Source organism: Anabrus simplex, chromosome 1 (assembly GCF_040414725.1).
Source record: "Anabrus simplex isolate iqAnaSimp1 chromosome 1, ASM4041472v1, whole genome shotgun sequence".
NCBI lineage: Eukaryota > Metazoa > Arthropoda > Insecta > Orthoptera > Tettigoniidae > Anabrus > Anabrus simplex.
In genome coordinates, this window is record NC_090265.1 from 965,397,360 (window position 1) to 965,418,999 (window position 21,640).

Genomic DNA, 21,640 nt, shown 5'->3' on the forward strand with positions numbered 1-21,640 from the left:
TTCATTTGGATCTTGTACCTTTCTAAATCCTTACTCTACTTACTGCAGAGAGCCTATACATATAACCTCTAAACTTACTCCATGGCAACTGTAGATAAAAGAAGTAAACACACACTGATGTCTTAAACTTACCACATACAGACCTAATACTAATAAAAAATACTGTGAGGACACATTCACTAGGAAAGGAATAGAATTACACACAAACTGTAAAATATTGAGTACATGTCAAAATTCCAAAAATTAATCAAAATAGCAGAAGCTTTGAATCAAATTAGATCATTTCAGAGCCATCTACATTGGTTCCAATATTTATTTTTTTCTTTCACCATTGAATTAAATTCAGTTTAGTAAAAAGATTGTGAAATATTTAGAAGTCAAATTATTGGCAATTTGCATACTCAAAATGTTCATAGTTACTGTATTTTGCTTGATGCCCAGTTTTTATGTTGTCAACAATTCTGTGTGTCTGCCCTTATAAAACCTTTGATTTAACCTTTAATTAGTTGCTCTCTGGGCCAAATACATTTTGCACGGTACTGTACTTCCCAGTTGAACTGTGGGTCTCCCTATCCCTACACCTTTCCCCTTCTTCATTTGGACTCGTCCTGTCAGTATTTTGGCCCAATCATGCATCCTGTGTGTGAGTGTGGTATTGTTGTGACGAGTGACATCGCCTGGACGTTTCCTCCGTGTGCGACTAACAATCATTCTCTGAAATTTTTTTATGTGTGATCTTGTTTCGTTTGTCGACTGTTATTATATCTGATTTGTCTCTACTAATCATAGGTAAGGGACTTACAGATAAGATAACTTTTCAATTTTCTCATACCAATTCTACTTTTTATATCCAGATAACTCCACGTATAACAAATACAAATTTCCCCTCCTTACTGAAAATGTTATAAAATTACATTCAGCTAAACTATGATCACTAGAAATATTTATCTTCATTACGTTGTACCTACAACATGCTTGTTTTATCTACTTTCTACAGAACAATGGATGCTCAAGAGGAGGAACGTACAAGAAAGTCGCTTGCTGAAATTCTAGACGAATCAGATGTTGGAGGATCATCAGATGAAAAAGACGACATTGTTCAACAGAATGACCATCTGTCAGAAAGTGAGCAGTCTGGTGACGAACTAGAGACTGTTCCAATTTTTTATATAAACAGGGCTCAAAGAGGATTTCTTCTTGGTAGATACTCACTGCCCACCAAAAAATGTGAGAACCAGAGCTCAAAATATAATCAGAAGCCACATTCCTTGTGTTAGAGGACACGCATCTCACGCAGAAAGTGCGCTAGAAGCCTGGAGTCTCTTTTTTGATTCAGATATGATTGAAGAAATTGTGAGCTGTACTAATATTTGAATCAAGCGTAACAGTGGTAATTACATGCGTGAAAAGGATGCTGCAAAGATTGACATTATGGAGATCTAAGTCCTTGTTATGCCTTCTTTATATGGCCGTCTTATCACAATTTAGACGATTCATATCTAAAGGAGTTTACAGATGTGGAATTTTTTCTAAGCACTATGTCTTTACAAAGAGTAAAGTTTCTGTTGCGTGCTATAAGGTTCAATAACACCAGGACATGAAAGGACAGATGATAAGCTTTCTCCATTATGACCTATTTTTGATAGATTTATTGGTCATTGCACTGAGCACTACAGCGCAGGCGAATATGTAACCACTGAAGAAATGTTAGAGCCGTTTAGAGGCAATTGCAGATTTCGACAGTGCCTGAAATCTAAACTGGCAACATACGGAATGAAAATATTTGCACTTGCCGATGCTCGGACGTGTTATGCTCAAAATATGGAAGTGTACGTTGGAAGCCAACCAGATGGACCTTACCAAGTGAGCAATTCCCTGCATCAAATAGTTCTACGATTGATCCAACCAATATCTGGCTCCGGACGGAATGTCACTGTTGATAACTGGTACTGTTCAATACCGCTAGCAAATGAGCTGTTAACTCTGATACTAATTGGTACTCTAAGAAAAAATAAAAGGGAAATTCCGAAGTTGTTTACAAAATCCAGAATACGTGAAGAATTTAGCAGCCTTTTTGGTTTTGGCGATAATAGCACCCTTCCTTCCTACATGCCCAAGAGAAACAAACTCATTCTCCTCCTTTCAAGTTTTCACAACTCGTACTCCATTGATGAGGACTCAGGTGATGCTAGGAAATCCGAGATGTTGACGTTCTACAACATGATGAAAGGAGGAGTAGACACTCTGGACAAGTTGAAAGCTACATACACAGTAACGAGACGAACTAAATGATGGCCATTATCACTCCGCTTCGCTCTCATGAATACTGGAGGAATAAATGCTTATATGCTATTCTTAGCCAACACAAAGTAGCATCTGAACCAGCGCACCTTCCCAAAAACATTGTCTCAAGAGCTCTGCTTGGATTTTCTGAAAAGGAGGGATGCTACAGTGACAATTCCATGCCAACTGAAGATGAAAATAGCACGACTTGCAGGGATAGTAGATAAGTATTGATAAGGTGGATCTCTTTCTTTCTATGACATAGTAGAGGAACCACAACCCTGTCGAAATGACCTAAGAAGTGGACACTGTGCGTTTTGTTCTTGGAAACAGAACCGTTCATCCAAGGTCTCGTGTTTCCCGCCACAAATTCCTTTGCCCTGAACACAGACTAAAATACTGCCAAGATTGTGTAAGCACTACTTATGATGAAGACGTCTGTGGAAAGGATGTGTGAACTGTGTTGTATTGTTTATTAAGATGACATAATACTAATCTTGTATTCATATCAGAGTTGAAACATTGAATAACATTGATCTTACTTCAAAATTCCAAGATTTTATAGAATCATTACTCGTGTTAAAATCACACATTATGAATTTACTAATTTTACATTCTCTCCAATAGTTTTATTGCCTGATACATGCTCTCTAGGTTCAAATTATTTTTCAAATTGTCACTACACCAGTATAAACAGTTTTCATCCAAGTTAAGTAAATTGCCTTATATTTTAGCGTATACTTTGTGATTTTGGAGGTCAATGACCTTGTTGTTTTGTTCTTCTAAACTTGTTTTAGAAAAATACCATTATATATATCATATGATGTTATTGTCGTAAGTAATAATGAGTCTCACAAATTTAATATCATAAGATCATTCGACGTTGTTAAGTCTATAGTATTCTGCTTTTGGAATAAACAAATTGTGAAAAAACCTACAAGTACTTAAAAGAGTTTCTTTTAATTATACAGAAGAATACTGCAAACAAACATGTCAAAATAACAACTCAAAAGATGAAAATGACGTGCATTTTTATCCCCAGAGATTACCTCCGTGTGCGACTAGTAACGTTATGATTTTTGTGCGACTATACAAGGGTTAATTTCTTTCTTTTGGTTTCTTCAAAAGATGCACCATTAAACTTTTTATCATCTATCTCTCACTTTTCACAAAAATGATATGGTTATTTGTGATCATGAACACCTACAATTTAAGTCTGACCGACACAGATAGGTCTTATGGCGACGATAGGATAGGAAAGGGCAAGGAGTGGGAAGGAATCGGCCGAGGCCATAATTAATGCATTCCCAGATGCTCTCTCTCTAAGCACACTGTCATAGGCCTTCTCAATGTCCATAAAAACCGTCAGTAAGTTCTTACCATATTCCCAGTGCTTCACTGTTAGCATAGCCAGATTGAGACAAACGGAAAAATTTACTAATTACAGATCACAGTATACATTCGCAAATGTAAAAAACTACTTTTGAGTAGGATAGAATAGCATTCTAATGCATTCCCACAATAGTATGCTGTGCTGCTTATCCTTAGCATACAAGTCTGTAGCACTTAACTGGGATACATGTTTAGTATTAAGAAAAGGACGTAAAAATTTGAAACATCTGAAGTAGCAAAGAAGAGAGAACCTTCTATTATGCTTGCCATGGACCCATAAACCTACTCACAGAAGCATTCTTATATCATCATTTTATAGTTCTAGTTTCCCAGGTTCTGTTGGCAAGCCTCCTTCACTCTGTCTTATTGAGATATGTACTGTTGTTGATGACTTCCTCTAGTGTCCTTCCCTAATCTGCAAGGTCCATCTTTAAGATGTCCATCCAGTGAGTTCTTGGTTTTTCCACCATCAGTTTTCTACCCACAGACCTTTCCAACTTAACATAGGCTGTCCTATGTTGCAAGCCCAAACCACCTGAATCTGGATATGCTGACCCTATCTGAACAATGTCGTCTCAGTCTCCTTTCTCAGTAGTCATTCCTTAACTAGTCAAGCTTTACTTTTTGAATTGTGGACCTCAGGAACTATTCTCAGATGTCTGTAACCTTGATGGATCCTTAGTGACTGTGCATGTTTCAATGTCATATGTCAAGATCAGTATGAAGTATTTACTGAACGTAACCAGCTTTTTTTAATTTTTGTTGGTACTTTGGAGTCCCAGAAGAGTGTTCTTACTTGCTGGTAAAAGTGAGAGCTCTTCTGCACTCCATTAGACACCTTCTTCGTGGCTAGTCTGTCCCAAGAAATTATACTGCCGAGGTATGCAAAGTTTTCCACACTTTCCAGTGGATGGTTTCCTAGCATGATGTTTGCTGGTTGTCTCCCTCTGTTTATTGCATCACTACTGTTTTGGCTTTGCTTATCTTGAGATGGAATTCCTGGAACTTAACTTTCCATTCATTGAGTCTCAACTGTACTTGTTCCTCAGTTCATGACATCATCAGCAAAAGCCATTATATTAAGTTCACCAGAGGTTTCCATAATGTTCATTATGTCATAAATGATAGTGATAAACAATAAAGAGGATAGTGGACTGCCTTGCTGGATTCCACTTTTGGTTTGGAACCAGGATGAATATCAGTCACCAAATAGCACATAGCTGGTACAGTTCTCATACAGCATCTGAACTTTTCTCCCCAGTCCCTTCAGCACATTCCTCTTTCTCGGGCATTCCCATATCCTCTGTTTTGCAAAGCAGTCACATGCCTTCTCAAAATCCAGGAAACCAAATTAAAATAGAAACTAGGTAAACTGGTGAAATACAGCCACTTTCTGTGATCATATTGGCTGTACTGCCTACCATGTAATGAACAGCAATTAGCTATTCCCTCTGACAAAGCTTGCATCTTGCCTGTCCACAGGACTGCCACATTCTGCAAAAATAATGAAACCGTTAAGTTTGAAAGTGTTATACCATGTGCCAGATGCAAGTGCTGTATCCACGACGTAAATGTACTAAATACAGAAGGAGTGAAATTTTTTAATAACTCATGTCATGATATAGATGTTGATTCCCATAGGTATTATAACTCATGTCATAGCGAAAGTAAATCTTTATTAATTCAAGTTTATCCACTACGGAACATAGAATGTGTTGCTGTCTCAGAAGATGCTAGACGCCTGTGGTCCGTTTTACAGCTCTAGCCCAATGGTTTTCTCTCTAGCCGAACCTAATCAATATAGACCCAGACCTAAGTTGGCAGCTCAGTGTAGTACGCTGTTACATTGTGTGAGCAATGCCATGTTGGATTCCTAATCTCCCTTTTGCACCCCCGTTAGTTAAGTTGTTACTGTATTCTAGTAGATCGTCTATGCCTATTTACAAAAGATAAGATAAATATCTGCCAAGCAGTTCAAGCATGTGCCTCGTAAATCTACTTCTAAGAATATTCATAAGAATGAGTGGTTAAAAACTGTTCTATCTAAATTAATAGAGAATCCCTAAACAAGAGAGACACTTTATACTACCCAGATCTCAGTTATGAATCTGCATAAATGAAGAAGAGTGAACAAGGATCAATGCAGTATGGAAGCATTACAGAAGGATCAAAGGTGTTCTATGTTAAAAAACAATTGTCAGCCTGTCTGAAATCTATCTATCCACCAAACTGTACAAGCTGCTGAATCGTATGTGCAGGCCATACTGAAACGAGCAAAAAATATTTTTTTACTATCTTCCCTTCCCTTTTCAACATCATTTTTATTGCTTTGCATATTTTTTCTTTCTATTCTACAACCCAGAAAATACACTTGCAGTAGAACTCCATTCCAGCAGCTTGCAGACAATGATGCACTCTTTCTTTAGCCTACATACTGTGTTGCCTAGTAACAGTGGCCTCACATCTGCTCCTTCACTAAACTGGAAAGATGATAATCAGATGGTGTCCGCCACGACTATACGCCGCATGCAGCAAACTTCTCACCCATTTTCCCAATTTTCTCCTTGACGAACTGAGCAGTGTGTTGCAGGAAGACTGTTCCAGGCTGCACGATGCACGACAGAATTTGTGAACTGTCTGGATGTAACAGTAAACATGTATGGTTTTGCCAGTTTTAAGTAGAATGCACCACTCTTCATCCTAGAAGACAGAGCTCATAATTTTCCGGCAGATTTTGTTTTCTCTTTTGTTGCTTGGTGCTATACCATGCTGTGCGGTTTTATTTCTAATTCATAAAATCCAACAAAATATTCTCCTTCATTTTGAAATCTCTGATAAAGGTCTAGAGCAATTAACTTTCTCTGAACTTTTGGTCTTCTGTCAATAAATGTGGGACCCAACAGTTACAAACTTTATGTTAGCCTAAGCTTGCAATCAATTCCTGCACTGAATTGTGTCCTACTACAAGTGACACACTATCTTCATTAATTATACTGGAAACCCTGATCATGTTGCACTCAGCAGAGGCAGTTTAAACGCAACTGCTAACGACATGATCTTAGATGGTCATATTTCCATCTCTGAAATGTTTCACCCATCTCCTAACGCTGCAGCACTGAAGCCTGTGGTAAATTTCAGCAGCTGAAATTTCCTTTTTAACAAGGAATTCACGAACAGCAAGTAGCCAAAATGAAACATCAGATGTTTTGTAACAATTACTTGTGCTCACATAATTGAAGCTAACGACATCACAATACCTTAACGCATTGTGTGAAGTCTATGAATTGCAATGATGCACTTGAACATACTGCAGGACTCTGATTGTTTTTTTTAATTGTCATTAATTCCAGTTTGGCCTTCAAAATACTGAGGGCTGTGCTACTTCCAAAACTTACAAATCACACCATGGAAATGTGTAGTTTACAAATGACAATGGAAATGTTCCTACTTGACCAAGTTTATAACTTGTCCAATAGGAAGTGGATTGGTGTAATTTCAATCAATCAGAGGATGCACGATAGCCTATTTTGCTGGCATGGTCACATTCTGAGTGCAGCTCCGCATACCGTTATTGCTACTCTCTTCCACCTTGAAGACCACGACTGAGAGAACAATAATACTGGTTAAATGCTATAAACAGAGATGTGATAGGCGTTCACATGCACCCACAAGTTTCAACCAAATGGAGTGATATACATAAATGTATAAAGGGGACTTTGCACCAATAAGATAGGATTATTTGGCCGACAATACAAACTGCAGTCTCTACACCATGCACTTGATTGCAAACCATGAATATCTTGATGATGTTTCATAACTAAGGATATAAATTTGTAAATTATTACATTGTTTCATTTTTAAAATGCTGTCTTCCTGTACAACTTTATAATTAACTATCTGATGTACCCGTGCTTTGCTACGGAACTCTACGTTGTATATAGAATCCTAGGTTAGGTAGTTAGTGTACACGTAAGTAAGATTGTATTAAACTGCACTGTTCGTAACATTACCCCAGAAACATGAGTGGGAAGTAACCAAATGTCTCTTGTCATGTGAAGACTCAGTAAGGAATTTTCAGTGTAATGGTAGGTCCTCTCGCTTACCATCAGTCACAATCAATTTGGGTAGTTTTCATTATAATGGCAGACTCTTACCTTCCACCTGCCTTTTTATGTTCTCAGAAAGACTGTCTTAGTGTTTTTCCCAAATGAAATCAACATAGGTTATTACAGTGATGTCAGCAGGAAATCAAAGACATAAGCTTCATTATTGTTTCCGAACTGAACTGAGATCACAGAGATAAGTTATTTATAAGGTACAACCTTTTCAATACAAATTATGTGTTGTGTAGATGTTATTTACAACATTCATTTAATATAGGACTGGTTTTCACATTTTAAATATCATCAGCCATAAACACATTAATCACAAACAAACAAACAATCAATCAATCAATCAATCAATCAATCAATCAATCAATCAATCAATCAATCAATCAATCAATCAATCAATCCTGATCTGCATTTAGGGCAGTCGCCCAGGTGGCAGATTCCCTATCTGTTGTTTTCCTAGCCTTTTCTTAAATGATTTCAATGACATTGGAAATTTATTGAACACCTCGCTTGGTAAGTTATTCCAATCCCTAACTCCCCTTCCTATAAATGAATATTTGCCTCAATTTGTCCTCTTGTATTCCAACTTTATCTTCCTATTGTGATCTTTCCTACTTTTAAATACACCACTCAAACTTATTCGTCTGCTAATGTCATTCCACGCCCTTTCTCTGTTGATAGCTCGGAAAATACCACTCATAAGACCAATATAAATGGTCCGTTATTGGACATTCCCTATGGGAATCAACATCTATATCAAATACCACTCAGTCGAGCAGCTCGTCTCCTTTCTCCCAGTTCTTCCCAGCCCAAACTTTGCAACATTTTTGTGATGCTACCCAGAACAAATCGAGCTGATTTTCTTTGGAATTTTTCCACTTCTTGAATCAAGTAATCCTGGTGAGGTTCCCATACACTGGAACCATACTCTAGTTGGGGTCTTACCAGAGACTTATAAGCCTCCCCTTTACATCCTTACTACAACCCCTAAACACACTCATAACCATGTGCAGAGATCTGTACCCTTTATTTATAATCCCATTTATGTGATTACCCCAATGAAGATCTTTCCTTACATTAACACCCAGATACAATGATCCCCAAAAGGAACTTCACCCCATCAATGCAGTAATTACAACACAGACGACTTTTCCTATTTGTGAAACTTACAACCTGACTTTCAACCCCATTTATCAACATACCATTGCCTACTGTCCATCTCACAACATTATCGAGGTCATTTTGCACTTGCTCACAATCTTGTAACTTATTTATTACTCTGTAGAGAATAACATCATCCGCAAAAAGCCTTACCTCTGATTCCACTGCTTTATTTATATCATTTATATATAGGGCCTATATAAGAAAACATAAAGGTCCAATAATACTGCCTTGAGGAATTCCCCTCTTAATTATTACAGGGTCAGATAAAGCTTCGCCTACTTTAATTCTCTGAGATCTATTTTCTAGAAATATAGCAACCCATTCAGTCACTCTTTTGTCTAGTCCAATTGCACACATTTTCGCCAGTAGTCTCCCATGATCCACCCTATCAAATGCTTTAGACAGGTCAATCGCGATAAAGTCCATTTGACCTCCTGAATCCAAGATATCTGCTATATCTTGCTGGAATCCTACAAGTTGAGCTTCAGTGAAATAACCTTTCCTAAAACCGGATTGCCTTCTATCGAACCACTTATTAATTTTGCAAACATATATAATCAGAAAGAATGCCTTCCCAAAGCTTACATGCAACTCATGTCAAACTTACTGGCCTGTAATTTTCAGCTTTATGTCTATCACCCCTTCCTTTATAAACAGGGGCTACTATAGCAACTCTCCATTCATTTGGTATAAATCCTTCAACCAAACAAACAAATAAGTACTTCAGATATGGTACTATATCCCAACCAATTGTCTTTAGTATATCCCCAGAAATCTTATCAATTCCAGCTGCTTTTCTAGTTTTCAACTTTTGTATCTTATTGTAAATATCTTTGTTATTTTTAAATTTTAATACTTCTTTAGCATTAGTCACCTCATCCATCTGGACATTTTCCTTGTAACCAACAATCTTTACATACTGCTGACTGAATACTTCTGCCTTTTGAAGATCCTCACATACACACTCTCCTTGTTCATTAATAATTCATGGAATGTCCTTCTTGGAACCTGTCAATCAGTTTATGACTTAAAGTACCTATACATACCCTTCCATTTCTCACTAAAATTTGTATGACTGCCAGTTATGCTTGCCATCATGTTATCCTTAGCTGCCTTCTTTGCTAGATTCAATTTCCTATCTCAATCTCCTTACTTCCACAGCCATTTCTAACTATTTCTTTCCAATCTGCACCTCCTCCTTAGTCTCTTTATTTCTCTATTCCAATAAGGTGGGTCTTTATCATTCCTTACCACCTTTAAAGGCACAAACCTGTTTTCACATTCCTCAACAATTTCTTTAAACCCATCCCTGAGTCTGTTTACATTCTTATTTACCGTTTTCCACTGAACATGATTAGTTTTTAAAACTCCCTCATGTCTGCTTGATCAGCCATACGGTTCTGCCTAATAGTCCTACTTTTAAAACCTTCCTTTCTATCACATTTATTTTAAACTACGATAAAAACAGCTTCATGATCACTAATACCATCTGTTACTTCGGTTTCTCTACAGAGCTCATCTGGTTTTATCAGCACCATGTCCAGGATATTTTTCCCTCTAGTTGGTTCCGTCACTTTTTGAATCTGCTCTCCTTCCCATTTGTTGGGCATGCTTCCTGTCGTTCGCATTTCCTTCCCAATTGACATTTGGTAAATTAAAATCTCCCGCTACCATCACATTCTTTTCCATGTTGTTTCCCACATAGCTGATTATCTTATCAAATAACTCTGAATCCGTGTCAGCCCTACCCTTTTCCGGTCTGTACACTCCAAAAAAATCAAGCTGCCTATTATCTTTAGTAATGAGCCTTACACCTAGAATTTCATGTTTCTCATCTTTAACTTTTTCGTAGCTTACAAATTCTTCTTTCACCAGAATGAACGCTCCCCCTCCCACCGTTCCTATCCTATCTCTACGATACACACTCCAGTTCCGTGAGAAAATTTCTGCATCCACTATATCATTTCTCAGTCATGATTCAACTCCCATTACAATATCTGGTAATTATATATCTATTAAATTACTTAAGAGCAAGGACATAATAATTAAAACTGGCGTAGTGACAAACTGAAATATGTACATAGTTTTTTATCATTCATAAATTAAAAGGTTTTGATATGTTATCAAAGTATAAAAGTCTTTATACGTCCATTCACACCTTGTGTTAATAAAATAACAAGAACTTATAGCAACAATTAGAACTGGCATAGTGACACATTGTGATATGTAAATGGTTTTCTTACCAATCAAAGATTAATAGAAGGTTCTGATATATTATCAAAGTACAAAAGTCTTTAAAATGCCTATTTACACCATGTGTCAAATGAAACGTCAAGAACTTACAGAAATCGCTTGGTACACAGCTCTGGCTGGTCAGTCCATGTGCCACTGCACGACAAGCCACATTAATGGTTGCTTTTGAATCCCCGCACAACAATCTGTCAAGTCCGCTAAGACATTATCGATTTGGATGTTGTCAATAGGAACTTCTCTATTCCACACCAGGTTCCTTATATTCTGGTAGAATGTATTTCCCTCTTGTACCCTTCTGCTGATCTCCTCATCCAACCTTGCATCTTGTATTATTTCACTTCCCAAATATTTGAAGTATTCAACAACCTCAAGATTTTATCCCCTGATACTAACGATTCCTTTACTTTCTCCTCTTATTGTCACCAATTTGCTCTTCTCCACACTGATTTTCATACCATATTTCTCAATACCGTTTTGGCAAATAAACCTCTAGTTGGATTTGCACTTTTGTACTGCTGACTCCCCAGATCACTTTGTCATCTGCAAACAACATTTTTATATCCCCTCCATACCTTGCCTTTGTTTCCTTTAGAATTTCATCCTTAACCACTATAAACATATAACACACTTCTCTGTTTTAGTCCAGTATGGTTTTTAAACCAATCTGTTCTCCCCACTGGAGTCTGGACACAACTGAAACAATTCTTACATATTGCGTTCACTAGTTCCCTTGATTGCCTTCCACATCCTTTTTTTTCCAGGGTTTTCCACACCCTTTCTCTATTAACACTATTATGCCTTCTCTAGATCAAGGAATACCATAACCAGATCTTTTCCATATTCCCACTGGTTTTTCATCAGTAATCTCATGGTAAATATAGGGTCTATTGTTGACCTGTCCTTTAACACTTCTTTCCAATCTCCCTCTCATCCTCCTTTCTATTATTCTCTCCAATATTCTGGCTACTTGTGACAACATTGTAATTCCTTGACAATAATTGTCACATACCTTCCTGTCACCTTTCATAAATAGTGGTATTGTTACACCTTTACACTAGTTATGTTTTTGACATGCTCTATTGGTGAAAAATATCTAATTCCCTCCATGGGAATTTAGAATTTACCATTTACATCAGTCATCAGATACTTGCTTTTTCCTCCATATACACCTTAGCAGGCTATATAACCAATGTAGAACAATAGGTCCTGCTGCCTTTATCATTTCCAAACACACCGGGTGAGTTGGCCATGCGGTTAGGGGCGCGCGGCTGTGAGCTTGCATTCAGGTTCTAAATTTCATTTTTTGTCCGTATTGAAGATCTACATGTGATATAAATTCTTATAATTTTATTAAATAGCACCTATTCAATACATAATCAGCAATGAGGACTTATATCCTTATTAAATTTTTAACATGGTACATGTTTTGCTCCTTTTTGTGAGCATCTCAGCCAATTAACATTTACCCAAGGTTTAATAAGATTGTGAACATATTCCATTGAGCTAAAATATACTTTGTAAACATGAGTGACAAATCTTGTAATATTTTACAAATCATATAAGAATAAAAACGATGTGGTGTATGGTTTGCAAAAATGTTGGGCACAGCACAAATGCCCAGTCCCTGTGCCAAGGAAATTAATAATTTAAGATTAAAATCCCCCACCCAGCCGGGAATCAAACCCACAGCCCTCTGAACCAAAGGCTACTATGCTGACCATTCAGCTAAGAAGCCGGACAGTGTAAATTCATGTCCTCGTCCTTGCAACTCTTTTCAGGAACACCCCGCCAGCACCAATTCAACCTCATACCAGCCCTCCTGTCAATCTTGAACTCCTGGTACCGGCCAGGAATTGAACCCGAACCTGTGAGGATACATCTAATAATACTAACTGTTGCACTGCAGAGGTGGACAAATAGTAGTAAATAAACTTGTGTCCTTGTCCTGAGATGGTGCAGCTCTTTTCAGGCACACTCCCAATGGAAGTAAGCTGTATGTACTCTTTAAACCCTATACCAGGCATCCTTAAATCTCTGGCAGTACCAGGAATAGAAGCCGGGCCTCATACGGCAGCAGTTAATACTGCTGTTACACTACAGTGGTGGACATCCCGTGATATCAAAGGAAGAAAGGAATACACTGTAAATGTGTGAAGACTAAAATTTTATCCTCTTCCTTTGCTGTCCCTTCTATTGCTCACTCTTCCCACAGAGACCTAACATTATATTTATTTTCTCATTAATGTACATATTACAAATTTCTTTGTGGACACATACACCATTTTATTATTATTCGAGATGTTAATATTCAAGTATTATACCTACAGTTGAAGAATAATAATGTACAGTACTATCTGCACACTTTTTAGCGATAGATTTACACCCTAGTGCTGAAGCAGTCTACCTCTGCAATCTTCGAAATTCGTACTGGCAATCTTTGAAACACAAACTATGAAACGCTTATGCATCGCTATGCGACGTCTGGCGTACACTTTACGTACTAGTACTGTTGTTATTTACACAGCAAAGCCAAACTATAGAATTCACTCTAGGAATAAGATTCGCATCGAGAAATGTTATATAATGATATATAATGTGTGTGTGACACAGTTGTTGGCTTAAAATAACAAAGGTTTAGAAAATTCATATCGTTACAAGTCATTAATCTCATATTTGGTCCGTATTGACGACAGTGATTACATATAATTTTAAAAAAATATTTGTTTAATGTCAACCTAGTCAATACTTACTGTTACCGTGTTTTTGCGGTAGGTAGAGGTGAAAGAAGGTGCGGGCTTGAACGGGTCTCAAACTACGAAATTAAAGTTAATGTAAAATTTAACAGGGTTATATTTTCTTTTCAAAATTAAGAAATAACAAGCATGGCAGGTACAGAGTAGCAAGGCAACAAAAGTATAGTTACAATATTTACCGGATTTGGGCTTCGCGCCCCGACTTCACAATTCTTGGGCAATCAGCCCAACCTTACTCCAAAATCAGTTTTAACAGAGGGGCAGAAAACCCCATTCATGCTCAGGAGCACTTGCTCCAAATTACACAGAAAAGCCTCTTCGAGGCATACAACACTCAATTTACAAGAAAGAGCCACTCGCTCTCAAACTTTAAGCCTCTCAAAGGCCACACCAAACTCCACCTTCAAGCTGTCCTCTAAGGACGTAAACACAGGGGTAAAATACCCAACCTACTGAGGTCTATTAAGTGAGAAAAGGATTAATTATATGACCTCTAACATAACAATTTGAGAGGAGGCGATCCGCACTCCTAATACCTTGTCTAAAACCTACTTGGCACTAGGCCGCTAATACAAGGGCTAATCCCATACTACAGAGGTGACTTAGGAAGGAAACAATTTACATTACGTTAAAGAAGAATCGGTTATAAAAAATAAGTTCACCTCAAAACAATATGAGTGGGAGCTCGAGAGGGTAAAGCACTCTCTATCCCAATATAAAGCTTGAAAAAGAATAAATACAAGGTATCTTCACATTTTAGGGAAGTTACATAGGGGAAACGCTTCGGACCCGCCCCGAGAGTTAAACTGCTGAGCTAGCAAGAAAAGAAGTTATTAACTGGCCATTACCTGGTTGTTGAACGGCTGCCCGAAGAAAGAGGCGCTTCCCGCCCCCTGCTATGTACTTTACACACTGAAAGATGGTACTGAAGTGGTCCGGAGACCCGAAAATCAGCAGTTTATATACTCTCGCGGAAAGTTCGAGGCGTTTTTGGAATGAGAACACCCGCCCACAAAAACTTTATTGGCTAGGGTTAAGCAAGATATTCAAGTTGGGGGAAGATACATCAGATTGGTCAGAAACTAATTAAAGAAATTCGGGATTGGCTAAATACAAAACAAGTGGAAAGAAAGGGGTATACAGCCAACTTAAACAATAACAGAAAGAAATTTAACCAGAAACAAACTTTTGAAATAAAAATTTCTCCAAAAAACAGTTCTTTCACTTCGCACTAGGGTGCACTATTGTTGATCTTCAGTAGTGTCCTCTAGAAGAGCAAGTTCACACTTCTTACAATAGGGAAACAAAAATGCGTCGAAAACGACCCAGTTCAGAAACTACAAAATTTCCCAGTAGTGACATCTTCTGAGAAACTTGAAAATTAATTCCGTAGATAAAGTTCAGACTTCCTCCAGCAGAGGAGTTTCAATTGGCGCAAATTTTAAATAAGCGGCGTGGAGGTGTACCGCCCGGTACACTTACAATTATCACTATTGTGGTTAAATGATCATAAATAATTGAAAAATCGTGAACATGTTTCGCCCTTCTTAACGGGCATCATCAGCACTATGAACAACTTTAAAAATAATAGTTACATTTAAGACTGTCTTACAATAATTAATCATATAAGATTGGAATAAAATGTGACATTAAAAGTTGTTTTTGATACCATTATTAAAAAGTTATAAGTAAATCTTATAAACAACAAGTTAAAACAATTGTAGGTCAATCTCATAATCTAGTCTAAAAAATATATATGTTAATGTTGGTAGGAAGATTGTCAAACGGCATTCGTCTGAAATTGAAATGGATCCATTGATTACCGCTAGCAACAGAACAAGTTAGACACTCTACGGCATTCGATCTATCCAACATTCTAATCATTGAAAATTTACACAACAGAAGAGATACTACAATTATATTGATAAATATCTTCATTCCAGTGCATTGTCGTGAATTTACGACGTGTATTTTTAAATGGAAATTCTAAGTTCCCAAGGAGAGAATTAGATATTTTTCCACCAATAGAGCATATCAAAAATCAGATCAAAAATTAGATGTATGGCTTTTCAGGCGTTTGCTCTATTAACTGCTGTATTTTTAATTCAACGTATTCTTATTCGACTGGTTACATGACCAATTTAACTCAAGAAGAATTACCATGATCATCCCTGACCTAATCTTCTACTACATGATTAATTAGAGCCCTTGTTTTGTATATATTTTGTTCTTCGAATTTCTACTTGCTGATGAATACAGCTTAATATGGACCTTCACCAAATGTTAAAGAAAATGGATCCATTTCAATTTCAGACGAATGCCGTTTGACAATCTTCCTACCAACATTAACATATATATTTTTTAGACTAGATTATGAGATTGACCTACAATTGTTTTAACTTGTTGTTTATAAGATTTACTTATAACTTTTTAATAATGGTATCAAAAACAACTTTTAATGTCACATTTTATTCCAATCTTATATGACTGATTATTGTAAGACAGTCTTAAATGTAACTATTATTTTTAAAGTTGTTCATAGTGCTGATGATGACCGTTAAGAAGGGCGAAACATGTTCACGATTTTTCAATTATTTATGATCACTTAACCACAATAGTGGTAATTGTAAGTATTGACTAGGTTGACATTAAACAAATATTTTTTAAAAATTATATGTAAATTCATATCGATCGATCATATTATCGATTCAATTCAATTTCATTTCCATTCAGTTGGCAGTACTAACAGAACCGGAAGCGCTCCCTCCTTCCTCCTCAAACCTGTACACAAATCTATCGCTAAAAAGTACGCAGATAGTAGTGTGCAGGTAGAAATAAAGGACAGGAAGGTAGAAGGAAGTAAATAGTCTTGGCTACTGTGTGCAGACATTTAATTTTCTGTCATTTAGGCTGCCTGTTTGGCTCCTTGGCTGAATGGTCAATATAATGGCTACGGTTCTAAGAGCCCCAGGTTTATTTCTCTGCTGGGCCAGTGATTTTAGCCTTGTTTGGTTAATTCCTCTAGCTTGTGGGCTGAGGTTTGTGATTGTCTTTTTACACATCTTCACTTACATACAACACATTATGCTGCCAATCACCAAAGAAACCTGCAATAGTGATTACATCCCTCTACAGAGGGTTGGTATCACAAAGGGCATCTGATTGTAAAATTGGGCTTAATCCACCTAAGTGCCATTCCCAGAATTGGGAATGAAAAAGGCCTGAAAAAAAAAAAAAAAAAAAAAAAAAAAAAAAAAGCTATTTATGCTACCTGTGTGTCATATTCGATATTCTATTTTATTTTACCAAATGGCAGAAATGCCAACATGCCAATATTGCATGGCATGGAGTGCCAAACAAATTTTCTCAGAAAGTATGATGCATTAACAAGCTCAGTAAGAAGTAAGCGTGGGAAAAGGAAATATATGAACACACAATAGCACAGGGACACAGTACTGTATTTATGGTACAGGAAAAGAATTCAAGCAATTTACCTGTAAGTGCTTGTAAATACTGTACTATTAGACGTCCATTTAATCTCATTAACTCCTCTGAGAAGGTTGTCATGAAGGGCATCCGAATGGAAAAAAGGTCAGTACGAAGATTCATTTTGCTTCATACCCGATCCCGTAGAGAAAAGTGACAAGAGTTGGACATGCACACGTATTCACTAAGATATGAAGAACAAATTCAAAATGCAAAAATACTTAATTTCTTCAATTACCAGAAATGTAGAACATTAAGTGGTATGAATACAACTATGCCCTTCTTGGCAAGAAGGCAGAAGAAGGAGAAGAAAGAAGTCATCCATTATTTTAAATGGGTATCAGCTTAGAATTTTACTTATGGATAATTTATTCTTTTGCTACTTCTTTAACGTTGCATTAACACATCAAAGGTTTTTTTGTGATGGAGGGATGGGAAAGGCAGCGGTCGTGGCATATTTATTTGGTATTATATTTACAGGCCTAGTCAGAGATAAACAAAAAATTTTAACATCGGTGCAATAATAACCGCTCGGCAACAGAGCAAAATAATGCCCCAACATTTGCCTGGTGTGAAAATGGGAAACTACGGAAAAGCATCCTCAGGGCTGCCAACAGTGGGATTCTAATCCATCTCCCGAATGCAAGCTCACAAGTGCGCGACCCTAACCACACAGCCAATTCGCTTGGTACTTATGGATGCTTTGAAACACTTAGGTCAAGATGAATTCCTTAGCAAATGATGAAAAAGTAAGGAGTGACAATTAACAGCACAAACTAACAATATTTTAAGCTTGCTTCTCACTCTCCAAGTTAGCACGTTTGATCCTGGCTCAGTTCGGTGCCATCCACCAGCTGTTTGGTACATTTAATGGCAGATAACAGAACTTCTGTGAAACAAAATTCCCAGCATCATGGTGCTCGTAAAAACTGCCAAAGTAGTCAGGAGGATGCATAACCAATAACATTATTAGTTCTTTAACTTTGGAGGTTACGCTTTTATACACACAGCTTGATGCTGCAATATTAAAGACGAGAAAAACTCTTAAAGATCCAATATAATTATTTAATATACTGAAATAGCAAGTGGTTTAACTAACATCCTTTACCGTATATAGCTTCCGGATAACTTGTTTACTTTATTAGCGACAAGTTCCATGAAAATTAACTATAATTCTCTTCCCTCTCAAAAAATGAAAAGCCCCACATATGAATAGGCTACAATAAACATAACCCCATTTGCCAGTACTTAGGTAGGCCTAATGATTATTTTTACTCTATATGAACATTAAATTGTTAAACAGAATAATGAATACAATACCAAATTATACGTAAATCTGGGGCTTCTTATTTGAGAAATAAATGACACACAATTATAAAATTTCTGAAAATGTCTCAATTTCCGCATCAAGTATAAAATATATAATATCATTATCTAGAGTCCATTACCTCATAATCTAAAGTGGCATGACCTAAAGTTGAAATAATACCTTGTTTCTCTGATTCTCGAACATGATGCGACATTGCTATCATAGGTAGCCTATACACCTGCAAGTAAAAACGAGAAAATAGTAATAGACCAATGGTTATACAAAAATATATAAGACACCTCGCAGATACATATATGAATAAATCCCTGTCATTGATTTTTATTTTCACACTCCTTCGGCCCAACCGATAGTGCTTCAAAAGGAGTTCAAATTTCAATAACCTAAAATTAACATGACAGTAGTCAGCTGAGAAGAATGACACTACTGCCTGGTACTAACCTTACTCTCATTACCTTACAATAAGTAAACATCTACTGCACTATCAACGGCAACGTCATTCATCTTAAATTCAAACTGAACAGAACACACAGTCATCTAAAATACCAAAATCACATCACGTAGCAAAATTCCACTAATAAATATTTCTTTTAATAATCAAATCAGCAACCCAGGTGCAACGGGTGCAACAAATCGCGTATATTTCTCTTACATAGTCTTTGTATTAGTCCTGACCAATGAGAACAAAACTATTGCAATATCTTTGATGTACACAGTTTCTTCTTCTTCATGTGCCATGTCCTCGCAGAACGTTGGCGATCAGTAAGTAGTGGTGAGCTTAGCCTACAAGGAATACAAAGCCTGCCCAATAGCCACTTACAGCTGTCCGCCCTGTGGATGCTATACTTGCCGCAAGAGGCGCTGCAATTCAACCTCACATGTACACCTCGGTTGGCGGTATTTCTACACGTTGTATGCTTAATGGTGACGTCGAATTGTTAAAATACGTCAATTATATTACAGTGGTGTACTGTTGCCTACCGTTTTATAAACAAGGCTCTAGAAATAAAATTTCTGGAACTAGTTTTCATGAATTCCTTTGCCAAGAGCCAACTAGGGAATTATGGATTAAAGCAATAAGCAGACAAGGTATGCCACAGTGAATACGCAGACCATGTGACGGCAAAAATTAGGTTACTTAATTATTATTATTATTATTATTATTATTATTATTATTATTATTATTATTATTATTATTATTATTATTATTATTATTATTATTATTATTATTATTATTATTATTATTATTGCTCCTGTTCTGATAATAATAATAATATCTTCGATATAAATCTCATGGCGCGAGAGACGGTGTCACGTCTAGGAAGCCCGTCTCCCTCTTCAGGGCAGGAATTAAAATGTTTAGTAGTTGCATGATCCGTCAACATTAGCATATTATTTGGGAAGGTATAAGAAATTACAGACTCCTTCGGTGTCATGGCCATCGAATTTGGCACAAATATTGGAGTAGGTACCCCAGGACTACAAGGGTCTCTGATACCTTCATTATTTCCGTGGTATGCTCTACATGAAACTCACATTGAGAATTGCCAATGTCGAAACTGTGATTTGAACCTTGGAATATTCGAAGAGTGCAGCTGCTCATTCTTATCAAGGAGCGTAAGTTAATGTGCTCGTCTATGCAGAAAGAAGAGAGGAGTAGTTGTGGAACGTAAAGTGACATAACATATACGTAGTTCCCTTTTAACTTTCAGTTTTTCGTGAAAAATAACCAGAAAAGGAATGAATGGTCTCCTATAACCTTCTAAATGGTTTTCTTCTTATTTTCTGAACAAAATAAATAATATATATCTTTTCCAACTTTTGCAACCGTTAGTTAGTGAACAAACCGCACACGCGGATGAACCGGGAGCAACGAATTCTGAGTTAGCAAGAAATGTTCAAACACAGCTGGAAAGTATCAAAAAGGAAGCCGAAGGAGCACCAAGCTTTTCTATATCGAGTGCTGCAATGGCATATATTGGAGGGTATTTGGTAAGAGTTGTCGAAGACCACATGCCATGTCAAGAGTGTGTTGATAAAATTAGAAGTATCCAAAGTCCATCTCCACTGACGTCATTAATAAAAATCAAAGACAGAGGTGGTCTCAGGTATCCGAAGCCAAGTTTTGTTTCACTGCTGATGAAACTGGGGCATGTAACGGACGAAATGATATCGGTAACGCTAGGCAGTCCAAAAAGAGCACAAACATTAACCGAAATACTGTTGTCACTTGTTGCTAAAAATCCTATTCTACAGTGTGGAAAAAGTGATCATCCTGACGAACCAAGCAGAATAATACCGCAGAAGTTTCTGCGCCCCTCTGTCACTAACTACGCTGATGGCATGACAGATGAGTATCGCCGAGAATACTTCTTGAGAAGAAAAACAATTTATGAGAAAAATATCAAGGAAAATGGTTAAAGTCGTTCCTCTCTACTGAAAATCTAAGGTGCGATAGTGAAAATATCTAGTGCAGACCTTATATCCTTTTAAATGCCAGACATAAATGTCGACAGTTATGTGTGTTATTTGAAATGAAAATCCACAGCTGAATTGAACTCCTAGGGGTAAAAGGTGAACATTTATTATTTTCTACTTCATTCTGCGTAGTAACGTATATAATATACAGGAAATATAGTGTAAAGGTAAATTTGTGCTGGTTTTAACACCCGTTTGCAATGCTAGCGAGTGCTGATGTGAGGTGGTATACTAGCGCTGCAGTGGTCAAGGCGCGCACTGCCAGGCGGACACTGTTTCTAAAGGGAGCACTGCGAGTGAGCAGGCTTTGTATTCCTTTGTAGGCTAAGTGGTGAGCAAGACTGACTCCAATCCTCAGACCTTAAATGCTACTCTCGATCGTTCAAAGATGG

At 37.1% G+C, this 21,640-nt stretch overlaps 1 protein-coding gene across 3 annotated transcripts in view; it reads right to left on the bottom strand.

Moving 5' to 3' along the window:
• The window catches only part of LOC136857825 (ubiquitin-associated protein 1), a 59,400-nt gene extending 39,977 nt beyond the window's left edge, over positions 1-19,423 (bottom strand). For 2 of the 3 annotated variants that reach the window (XM_068225317.1, XM_068225316.1), the window contains exons 1-2: positions 19,212-19,423; positions 18,933-18,990 (exon numbers count right to left, since the gene is read on the bottom strand). In XM_068225317.1, coding sequence (XP_068081418.1) covers positions 18,933-18,975 — 43 coding nt within the window. In that variant the 5' untranslated portion in view covers positions 18,976-18,990; positions 19,212-19,423. Of the gene's footprint in view, positions 1-18,891; positions 18,991-19,211 lie in introns of those variants that run through there. The other variant, XM_067136785.2, reaches the window with a different exon arrangement.
• Positions 19,424-21,640: the final 2,217 nt, after the last annotated feature.